This window comes from Elgaria multicarinata, chromosome 6 (genome assembly GCF_023053635.1).
Source record: "Elgaria multicarinata webbii isolate HBS135686 ecotype San Diego chromosome 6, rElgMul1.1.pri, whole genome shotgun sequence".
NCBI classification, from domain to species: Eukaryota; Metazoa; Chordata; class Lepidosauria; order Squamata; family Anguidae; genus Elgaria; species Elgaria multicarinata.
In genome coordinates this window covers 35,506,718-35,519,002 of record NC_086176.1, presented here as the reverse complement: position 1 = coordinate 35,519,002, position 12,285 = coordinate 35,506,718, and the positions used below count along the sequence as shown (strand labels likewise).

The 12,285-nt window shown below is 41.0% G+C and overlaps 1 protein-coding gene across 1 annotated transcript in view; it reads left to right on the top strand.

The window, feature by feature from the left end:
• ADAMTSL1 (ADAMTS like 1) overlaps window positions 1–12,285 on the top strand; it is a 136,979-nt gene that overhangs the window by 112,741 nt on the left and 11,953 nt on the right. Inside the window, exons 15-17 of the mRNA XM_063129227.1 lie at window positions 841–975; window positions 7,902–8,102; window positions 10,282–10,462. Coding sequence (XP_062985297.1) covers window positions 841–975; window positions 7,902–8,102; window positions 10,282–10,462 — 517 coding nt within the window. The remainder of the gene's footprint in view (window positions 1–840; window positions 976–7,901; window positions 8,103–10,281; window positions 10,463–12,285) is intronic.

Sequence of the window (12,285 nt, the reverse complement as noted above, 5' to 3'; positions counted from 1 at the left end):
GAGTATGGACGTTTCTGAATTAAAGTTTTGGCAACCAACTCTGAAGGCAATTAGAAAAGTCCCATTGTTTCCAGGGTAGCTTAGATAGTTTCATGTTGGGCAGAGAACATCCTCTCTCATAAGAGATCCATAAGAGAAGTTTAGGCAAGAGCTAGACAACTGCTTTAAAATGGTTTATAATGGCTTGACAACTGCTGGGGCCCAGGACACATTCCATATACAGTTTTCAAACCGTTTTCAAAGTGTTATATCCTGCTAGTTGTGGATCTGGCCTTATTGGTGTCCTTTCTGCTGAAGATCATAAGCATGGAAAGAAAAGTGATATCCATCCCCTTTTATTATTCCAGCACAGCATCTAATAGTCAGAGGTAGACAGTCACAAAAAATGGAGACCATGCCTCTGTCTAGAAATCTGTCTTCTGTAAAAGTCATTCATCCGTTGTTTTAAAAAATGACCACTTGAACATATCCCGACACACTGTGTTCCATACGTTAATGATTGGCCTTAGGCTAAGTTGAATATCATAAGTTAGTTTTGTTCATCTGCTGGCTATTGAGGCATAGCACTGTATCTCTTAGGGATCCGCCAACCGAGGATGAAAATGGTTCTGTTAAAAAGTCACTCATTTATGGGCAGAGGCCTGTTTTGGTTCTGTTCCTGTTTTACCATTTCATTTCCTGCCTCCTATTCATTCAAGCAGAATATATTATCCTGTTTGAGAAGCTCATATTCTAGTGTAGCAAATAATACAGTGAATGGCACTAAATAACACCAGGAATTAATCTTGTCAGTTAAAAGACCTCCTTATCGTATCTTAAGTCTTTTCAATGTGTTCCCAGATCCACCACAACTCCCACGCCAGTTGGAAGACATGGCAACAACTTTATCCATCACAGGGCCAGGTGTTCCTTCAGTGATAACATCTCTTTCAGGAACAAAAAAAGTGGTGAGCCCTGGGAGTTCTGTGCTCATAGGTAAGTTAAGCTGTTTAAAATGGGTTTATAATGTAACTAGCTGGACTAATAGAAATTGTGTGGGCTGGGCGGGGTGATTTAATTATGGGAAACAGCCCCCCCCTCCTCCAGCATTGTTGCTCTAATCCAGCCTACCCCAACTGTTGCCCTCCAAATATTTTGGGCTTCAACTCCCATCAGCCCCAGGTAACATGGGCAATGAACAGGACTGCTGGGAGTTGTAGTTCAAAACATCTAGTTGAGAAAGGCTGCTAATCCAATTCCAAGCACACATACACAGCTGCTTTTACATTTTTGTTGTTGTTTTTAGTGAGAGATCAGATCAGAGATCTACTCTCTAGTGTACCGAAATACTATGTGATTATTGCAAGGAATTTGACCCAGAAAAATGTTGGCTTCTCTTTGTATAGATGAAAAATAATCTACTTAGAGGGCTCATGCTTGCAAGCTTTTGGAGGTTTATTGCAAATAGCATTTATAGATTAATTGCCTGTCAAATAATAGTGCTGTAAAGAATGGTGGAGATAGGTAGGTTTTGTTACTTTCATTGTGCCAAAATATTAATTGGACACCTTAAATATTTGCTTCAAGATTACTCATTTTTGCTGTGCAGGGAAAAAGTGGAAACATTTGACGAACAATCTGTAGTGTTACCCTGCCCTCATATTTCTTCTAATCAGCAGAAATACAATGGATCACTACATTGAATTGCAGATAATCTTTGCATTATTTTCATTCTCATTCTGTTACTTGTTCACTCGCTGTGTGTGTGATATATATAATAAATATATTGGACAGCATTTATAATTCAGCCAGAGGAAGAGGGATGTAGCAGTATTTGGAATGAACCTTAAATTCACAAATTTTAAGAGAAACCTGAGATTAAGTAACAGTTAGATACTTAGTTGGAAACTAAATCAAAGACAGTAAATCTACCCATGGCAGCTACCTCTTAGGACTGTTAAAAGAATTGAAGTTTTAAAAAAGAGTCATAAAGCAATGCCATGTACATCATATCCTGCATTAGTACTCTATTTTCTGATATGTTGCTAAGTTTCTGTAAGCAGCTACCTCAAACCATTTTGAAAAGCTTCCACTTCCATACATTTTCATCAATCATCCATTTGAGTTTTTTTTAAAAAAATTGCTTTCCCACTTAAAAAAAAGAAAACGCTTACAATATTAGGTATTTAAGGTTAAAGCTGTCATCCTTTCCAAGAAACAGAAATAAATATTTCCATGAAAAAAAAAATGTTTGTTCTCTTTTTACTGTTGCAGTTTAATTGGAAGGAAAACTGGAAATATATTGTTTCAGGGGTTTTTTTTTTGCTGTGCATATAGAAGTTGTGTTAGCTAAGAGAAGTGCCAGACATGGCGGCGGCAGTTACATAGAACTGCCAGATGACACTTTCAATCAAACTGAAAAGGGATGGGCAGTCCAATCTTAACAGATTAAGGGGTCCACAAATGAGGGCCTCTACCTGCTCCTCTCCCCAAGAACTTTTCACTCAACCGAGATCACTCCCGGTGTCAGATCATGGATGAAGAGAAACAGTGCTCATACAGAGAAGCTGCAGCCAGGGGAAGGTTTTGTGTTCCTCACCCACCCAGTTTTTTGCTGGTACAAACAAGCCTCTCCCCCCCACCCCCGGCATCTTCTTTCTGCATGACTGGGACAGTTCTGTATTTAAACACTCAGAACAGCCACTGTCACATCTAGTTTTGTCCTCAATTCCCAAAGGTTACTAAATTCTGTTTGTTCCTACCCTGAACAACCAGATGTAAGTTCAAATCTCATGTGATGTTAAATGTGTCACAGTTGTGTGAAACTTCGAAAAACTGTAAGTGGCAATCATGGGGAGTGGGGGACCCACCAGGATAAGAGCCATGGTGCCCAGGGAATGGTTAACCTTTTCCTCCCATGCCACCATTCTGATAAAAATTGCCTTCCACTGTTATTTGGCTCCCATTTGAACCAATGAAAGCTTCCCTTCTAGGGCAAATAGCAGCTTGGGGTGGGAAGGATGATGGACATCCTTGGGACTACAGCATGGGAGGAAGGGATTAAACCCTCTTCCTGATTATACACCACCCCTGCCGCCCATAGCCACTATTTGCAATTTTAAACAGATTCACAAAATTGCGGCTCCTTCTATGGTGCATTGCAATAGTCCAAATACAATGTTACCAGGCATATATCACTGTGGCCAGACCATCTGTGTGCCAGTGGAGCCACAGCCTTCAAAAGATAATGCTGGGTCTAATAGCACTCCAGGACTCTAAGCCTGATCCTTTATGGGCAATGCAATCCCATCCAGAACAAGCTGAACACCACTACCTAGGTGTTGGCAGGTGTAGGCCATGGGTAAGCAACCTTGTGCCCTCCAGATTGTTTTGTACTACAACTCCCATCAGCCCCAGGTAGCACAGCCACTGGTCAGGGGTTATGAGAGTAGTTGTCCAGAACATCTGTCTACTCTTGACATAGGCTCTATTGTCCAAGCTATCCTTCTGTTGTAGTGAAAACCTTCCTTTACTCCATAGCTTTGAATAAAGTCCAGACTACGATCCAGACCTTCAGTACAAGTTGTTTTCCAACCAAAAAAATGGGGAAAAAAATGAAAAAAATGAAAAAATCATAAAGCTCCTATTTAAAGGAGATATGAAACAATAACAGTTGAGTTAGCCAGTAAAGTGTGCATTTTATGAGCAGAGAAGTACAGTCAACTGTAAAAAGGAAATCCTGCTGTTCCATATTTATTGTCTTCTCCCCTGGTGACTTCCATATCAGATTTGCTCAGTTCACAAGTCAAAGCAAGGTTTCCCTAACTGCCAACACTTGCAAGCATAACCTTGGGATCTTGGCGAGCGAGCGTGCATCTTTCTGTTTTCATACCTCCTTCCCAGTGACTGTGGAGTGAGACCATAGGGGCCACTTTCGTTGTTGATTCAGGAGACAGAACAGTTTGGTTACATCTCCCCATTAAGCAAGACATTGGACTCCTTGGTTCTAATATTTGTGTGATGCTGGGAACCATTTTTCTTGCATTATAAATATACACAACCCATGAGAAATATTGGGCGGCAAGGCCAAAGGGTTTCTTCTCCCCGCTTTCTGCTTTTCGTTTTCCTCCATTATTCTTCCCACAACCGAATGGATTATTAGAGAGGAGAATGGGCTTGGAGAAAGCTGCTTCTGATACACACATACCCCTCCGTGATCACTTCAACAATGAATCAGTTTCAGCCCAGGGCTGAATCCGGTTTCAGAGAAGCTCTCAGGAGTTGCATGCCAATGGTTGGCAGGGCCAAAGGCAAAAAGAATGGGGCCCAAATGCCAGCTTATTTAGCTTAAAGTTCTTATTGCCAGTAACTAAACTTTAGGAGAGGCATCTCAGCCTTTTAGCATGGAGTGGGGGAACATGCAAAGTCTGGGAAACCACAAAACTCTCAGCAGTTGGGGTATAAGAGGTGGGGTCAGGGGAAAGGTTGTGTCCCTCTTGGGAACCCCACCGGGCCAGATTGGGACACCAGGTATGCCAGATTTAGCCTGTTGGCCTAAGGTTCAGTGCCCCTGCCCTAAGCAAACAGCAGGTCTACTTATTTCACCGTAACCTGCAAAAACCCAGAGCTGGCCCTGCCGTTAGGTAGCGTGAATCAACTGTGTTGGACAGCAGATTTGGAAAATGCAGTGAATTGTTAGTTATTAATGTATTAATATTCTTGTATTTTTACTACTAGGGAGGTGCTTGTGCGATTTTCTGACTCAAGTGCTAAAATAGCTTGGTTGGCCTTGGGTACTCTGTACCTTTGAGAAGGGTGTGGCAGCAAAATATCTTTCGCCAGCCCTGCAAAGAGCCCTACTTGGCCTGCATGCTAGCCTTTGTTGCCAGACTTATTCCTTAGTGGTGTGAGAAATGTGCATACCTAACCTGTGGCTGCAAGCATTTGGGCAGTCCTTACGACTGCCCAGAAGAGGAGGGTGAGGCAAGTGGAGGGCGCTGCTCCTTCTCTTTGCTCTCATTACTGTTCACCTATTTGAAGAACAGTTGGTGAGCAGGCATAGACAGCCAGGAGACGTTGTATGGCTGGAGAGCTCTGGGGATCAGTAGTGCACACACACTCACGCCACTGGTGGGGTGTGGGTCTTAGCAGGTGCCCTATGATGCATGCTGCTGATGTCAGCTCTTCTTCAGCATACACATCTGTACATTATACATTACAAATAGGTGGCGGATTCTTCAGTAATGAGCTTGTTGCTTTTCAATATCTCCCCATATTTACTTGAGGGGAATTCAGTATTCGGCACATATGAGAATTTTGTTTCTGTTCGCAAACCATACAAACATATCCTGTTCACAACCCTGAACATGAGCAGGGAGCACGCTCTCCCAAGATGCTGGCAATTTCCCAAACTTAGTTTGAAAAATGTGCATTTTATGTTTTGTACAAACACTGTTGAAATGAATGATGAATGTAGGAACCAGTCTGGGTAGATTGTAGTTACAAGCAGGGCTTTTTTACTTCCATCGGGTTGGATCCAGCAAAATCCTCCTCTGGACGACGGAAGGTCTCCTTTTATAAAAAAGAGGTTTTTGATACAGCAGAGCTTTTCCACTGGCTGAAAGAGGGAGCACATAATCTTTGCCTCTTCCCCCTGGAGTTCCCTGTATCATCTCCCCACCCAACCCTCCCCATACACACACACAAAAAATTTCCCTTGGCGGGTTGGATCAACCTCTGGAACAGTGGGGGCTGCAGAGGCAGGGGGGAAATTGATAAAATCAAACCACCACCTCCTCTCCCCCTTTTGGCCAGTGGGAGGGTTATGAATGGTGGAACGGGACACCACTGTCAAAATGAATAAAACCTCTGGATCCAAGTCATAGACTTTGTGCCATTTTTTTATTTTTGAAAAGGGGCTTGAGCAATAATGAGAGATAAAGCCTTTCATCATAACTCATGACTGATAGGAAAGGCAGAATAAGTACTACTGCTAGTAATCTGCATTAGATGGGATTAATAATATTCCTGTGAGAAGAATGAGATAGGTCAGTTTTCAGTACGCTGTATGATATTTGTGTCCTCGGTAAATGTGTGTAAGACATTACGTCTCTGAACTAAGGAATATAGGTAGGATATATCACCTCTCAAGGATGATTGATGCTCGTCTCACAGATGCATATGCAAAATATCTTATTACATACTTCTTTCATAGGGTCTAGCAAGGCTTTTTTATTACAAGTCTAAACATGGATAATTGCACACACTGCAAGTATAGGAGTTTATTTTATTTGTTAATTTTCCTATTATTAGCTATATGATATGATGATGTGTGTGTGTGTTGGAAGACATCCTGGATGATGCAAATAAAATATATAGCAATGTGAAGAACAAGAGTTCATATATTTGGCAATTCAGAGCTTTGTAGAAAATTAAAAAAGAAACAAACTAAATTTGGCTGGGGACTCTACTTAATGTCAGATAAGTTTGCCTTTGCTTATAAATGTCGTTTCAGCTTTTCTACCTTCTCCTTTTAGTGTTATAGTGAAACAGAGTTAATTGGATGTGTTGTAAACAATAGAATAGCAATGGTTCCTCAGACCTGATTATTTATAAAGATACTTAAGAATACATTGGTAGTTGCCATGAATATATGAAATATGAACATACTGTATCCATTTTGTTCCCATCTGTGACACATCTGAACACTAGAAAAATTCAGGGCCCATTCATACATAGCCATTGACCATCCTGGCTAAAGCTGAGGGAAGATAAAAGGCTTCATCCCACGTACCAGTTTCCCTCGAATTATCCCCTACAGCGCTAAGCTATTGCTGTTGTTGTTGTTGTTGCTACCGGGAAATAGGTTTAAGGGGGGAAATGTAAAAAGAATAATAAAAAATCAACGGATGACCCAATCCGATTCAAATTTGGTATGCTTAAAGTTCTCCTTAATATCTATTACTGTGCCAATTTTGATGTCTTTATCTTTAAAGCTTACGCAGATGTAAGCATTTGTTTAATTTTTCTTCAAATCCTGCTCCTGTGCCCCAGTGGCCACTCGGAAAACAACAAATGATACGCTCAGAATCTAGTAGCAAAATATTGCACTTCTTTTGGTTAAGAAGCGCAATTAAAGCAGGATGCATGGGAGTATTTCACAATAAAAGCAGATTATACGCTGGAAAACTTCGAAGTCCTTTGCACGCAATTTACAGTGATTGCACAGTATAACGCTGGTGTGATAAAGCTCAAAGTCCCAATCATCTGGAGGGCAGCAGATTGGGGAAGGCCGCACTAGAAAAATAACTTGCTTGGATAACTAACCTTCCGTAACACTGAAATGCAACATGGAGCAAATACTACATCAGAGTTAAACTGGAGGCAGAAGAACGTTATCTCATACTACTTGGTTCTGGCATTAAACCTTTTCAGGTAGAAGCAGTGTGGGGGTTAGGAGTTTGCGAATAATTTACAATAGACAAAAGTCACTGCAATGTGATTTTCCCTTGACATTCCGCCATGATGTAGCTTGTCCCTGCTATGTGTTTATGCTATTGCTTATTTAGTGATTTGTTTACATTGGATTTGGTTTATGATCTTTATTGCTTTTAATATGAATATTATCAACCATTTTGAACTGAATTTTATAAAGCAAGTATAAATGTTTAAATCAATAATAAATATTGCATTTATTTTATTTCATTTATTTTATTTATATACCTCCTCATAGCTGAAGCTCTCTGAAGTTCCCAAAAATTAAGAACTTTTAAAAATACATTATACAAAGATTTGATATTCATCACAAAATCCTCATCTAGAACACCCATCGATTTCTGTGCTATTTGTTGCTGTTGTTCTTGCATGGCTTGGAGTTATCCTGTTTGATGGATTTTGATATTTTTTTCTGCCCTGTTTTTTAGGCTGCCCAGCAGATGGTCACCCAACTCCTAACATCACCTGGTTTTATGCTGGCCAGCCCATCAGTAAGCCTCACCATGTGTTGGAATCTGGTCAGATTCTTCAGATACTGAACATCAGCAGTGATTATCAGGGAGAAATCAGCTGCATGGCTCAGAATGAGGCAGGCCTGCTTGTTCAAAAAACATATCTAATGATCCAAGGTAAAAACAAAACAATATGAATAGAAAACAGTAAACAGTTTCTGGGCAATGAGATACTGACTTTAGAATATTACCAACAATGTCCAGTGTTGCCTTCTCATAACTGCAGAGGGTTTTTTTTCTGTTAACTATACCATAGAAAGGGAACACAATTCACTTGCACCCACAAACCAAACAACCACATCAAAATGTGTGCTTGTAAGCCTGGCATCATGTCATATTTTTAATTAAATAAAATGCTTCATATTCAGAATACCCTTGCAAAGAAAGTTTCAAATTGTTTCATAACCTCTGCTTGAGAGAGCTGCATTGAGTTTTGAGTCTGGAATCCCAATCGCACCCAAGGGAGTTATACATTTCGACATCTATGTAAGCTGTATTTAAAAATGTTCTCTAAAGAGCGCTTCCCATGTTTCTGAGTGCTCCTACGGGGATGCTCTTAGAAATCCTGTGAGTAAAATAATAACTTAGAAAGGATTTGTACATTTGTTGACTTGTGAATAGTATGGATTCATACCCAACTGCCAACTCCCTTGCAGATGATCAACATACAACATTGTTTGAGCAATATACTGTATGGGCAACAAAATAAGAAGAAGCAAACTTTCCCACTGTTTTCAGTTTTGGATCAGTGAACTATGGTGCCATTCAGCTGGTACAACACAACACAAAAAGTAACAACCATTTACCATAGATGGCAATGACTACATCAGTTGCTCTATCATCCATTTTTTGTATCTATCCTACCCAACATTACACCAAGGCTGGATCTACACTACTGCTTTAAAGCACTTTATAACAGTTTTATAGTGCTTTAAAGCAGTTAAAGTGCTTTATAACTGTTATAAAGCGCTTTAAAGCAGTAGTGTAGATCCTGCCCAAGACATCTGATATAAGACCACCAGAGGATGGTCTACTGACACAGCAAATATTAAGATAAAACTAAAACTGCTGATTTGTTTTTACCCAATAAATTTTGTCTAGGAAGGGAATTAGCCACGCCAATTCCCTTCCAAAAGTGGTGTCCGCCAGTTGTGGAATGGAGATTTAGTGCTTCCCAGGACAACCTGAAACGAGAGGAAATGCCTGTTTCTGGCACTCCCTTATGCAAGCTATACCTGCCTGTCCTGCTCCAGAACTGACCATTTCCTCTTGTTTCTGGTTGCTCTGGAAGCTCTAAATTTCCATTCCACAAGTGGTAGATGCCACTTGCAGAAGGGAATCCACATGGCTGGATTCCCTTCTGGCTGGCCACTGCCCGTCATGTGTATTTAACATCATTACTATTTTTACCCAAGACCAAATTTATTTGGTAAAAAGAAATCATCGCTATTAGTTTCATCTTAATATTTGTTGTGTTGGTATAGTGTGAAGCTCTTATATCAGATGCGTTGGTGTAATAGTGTAATAGAAGCAGCAGTGGGCCCCGGTCACAACTGGGCAGCATTGAATACTGCCCCACATCTCCAAAATACTTCCTTGAGCTCTTGTTCAAAATAAATATTTACCATATCATAGAATCTGACTGTTTTAGCATCCCAGCTGTGACTGCAATTAATTTCTAATTCTAAGCATTTAATTCCAAAGCAGTAAGCCTTTAGATAGGTCTTCATGGGGACTGGGATCTTGCCAAAATGCAAGAAGCAGAAAGTAACTTTGCACTGATTTTCCAATGGAAAGAAGCTAATGATACTTCTAAGGTTCAAACTATATATTGTGCAGGAGTTTCATGATTGGATCTCCCAGCAATTTTTAAAACTTAAAAACAGTTATGGGGTCAGGGCTCCAAATTAGTTCATAAGAGTGGTGTGGGGCAAGGTTGTTTAACCCTTTTCCCTTATGCTACTTTCCCAGTCTAAATCCCACCCCTCAATGATCCTATTTGCCACACTGGGAGAAATATAGAGGCATCTTTCGGTGCGGCTTTCCAAATTCAGTTGGCTGTTCAACTTCTGGAAACCGAATGCCAGCCCAGATGGGCATTTGGTCCGATCCAGGAAGCCAGTTCTTGTGTACCTAATACATTTTTTTAACAAGCTTGAGTTTTCTTCACCTTATCGCTGCAAATATCTCAGTGCAAGAAAGAGGGTTGTGATATCTGTTTTCGTTTTATCAATACTAGCAGTCGTCTGTTGACTACGTTAGTTCTTTTAACCTGGATGATATGCTGCTTTTTCAGATTATTGGTGGTCAGTGGATAGGATGTTGCCCTGTTCAGCCTCTTGTGGTAACAAGGGCCTACAATATCATCAACTGAGATGTTTACTGGATGGAGCACAAGTCAACATGTCCCATTGCATGGAGAAGCCCAAACCAGCTCTGCAGCCTGTTGCTTGTAACAGAAGAGATTGCCCGTCAAGGTTCGGCCTTCTACTGAAATGTACAATGGCTTAGTTCAGACAACACATTAGTCAATGCAGTGTGAACACTCAACGGTTGAATTTTTAAGGGGTACTCCCCACACAACATGTCCTAACTCCATCGTTGTGTGACTGTGGGCTACTGTGGAGTTGAGTAAAATCCATCGTGATGTTTGATTGACAGTTCCTCCACCCTCTCTTCTCACCCGGTCCTCCCAATGGTATCCCATCAGCCATTGCAAATAAACAATCCCAGTGGTTCTCCTAGAGCAGCACTTGCTTCTTTCGCTGCTCTTGCCAGGGAACTCTGTAGCCAGTGGAGAAAGTCAACTCAACGCAATGGAAAACTCCATGAAGCCTTCCACACAACATGCAACACAATGGTTGTGCAGGAACTCTCCTCTGCACAGTGTGGATATTTTGCATAGAGTGCTTTCTCTAAAAAAAAACCTCCACCGTTGCATGGAGTTTTCCCACCAGACAACATGTTTCTCAACGGTGGTGTAAAAACTCCACTGTAGAGTTCTAAAACCACCATTGACTAATGTGTTGTCTGAACTGAGCCAATATGTGTCATAAAATGTCACTGCAGAGTAATAATTACTCACTTTTTCTGGCATCAGTACTTCTCTAATATAATACTGTTAAAGTGGAGGTTGCATTGGATGTTTCAAACTGCCTGGTTGTCTGTGGTGAATTACCTCAGCCCCACCATTAGGCAGAGGAGGTGGCTGCCTCAGGAAGCTGGTTTGTCATGGAAGATCAGGAAATTGATATTTTTAACTTATTATTGTATTTTTATTCCCCCGGAGAGGTGCTTGTATGAATTTCTGCCTCAGGTACCCGAATTCCTTGGCCAGTCTTCAGTACTATGCACCTTGACCTGCAAATTTGAAAATGTAGCACTTCTAGGAGAAAGATTCTACCCCCAACTTGCTCCCTGTTATGTTAGTTTTGTACTTCTGAAAAAATAAGACAACACATGGAGTAGTCCGGAGTAGAATCTTTCTCAAGTATACAGTCAATTTTACCATCTCACCTCAGGCCCCTGTCATTCTATTCCCACCTTGTGTTGTAGAACAGCAGGTCATACTTACAGTTCCTGAAAGGATTATTCCTCTGAGAACTTGACAGTGCTTAGTAGCAGATTATACAAGAGCTATAAGATGCGTAACTCTTCTACACTTTTAATGTAGTAGGGGGATTACGCCATCTGGCTGTATAACTAATCGATTAACACAGACTCTCAAATCATCTCTAGTTTCTAGGTGTTCAGCAGAAACTGAAAGCAAGTGTCTTTCTTTGCAACCATGAAGGCTAGAAACATGTTAGTTCAGTAAATGAAAATAGTGGTTCTCAGCAGTTTGCAGAGATGACTGTATTATATGCTCTTCTGCACTCTGTTGTGTGATGACCAGTGGTTTTAAGTAAACAAACTAATTTTCAGGCCACACTCCCAGTTCTGCAGTTCTATCTTGACCATAAAGATAGCCCAGAGACCTTCGGCTATGGGACGGTATATAAATGTAATAAATAAAGATGCTTAAACCCTCAGTTGGGAGAGATTGTATTTCAGCCACATATTGGGGGGGGGGGGGAGATGGAGAATGAATCCAGTGGACTGTATGAAACAACCATGTGTTTATTTGTGCACTTGGAAATGACTTGGGGAAGGGCCGTAGCTCAGTGATAGTGCAGATGCTTTGCATGCAAAAGGTCCTCAGTTCAATCCCCAGCACCTCCAGGCAGGACTGGAAAAAGTCTCCACTTGGGAATCCCAAAGGGCCACCACTAACCAGTGTAGACCACCACGAGCCAGTGTG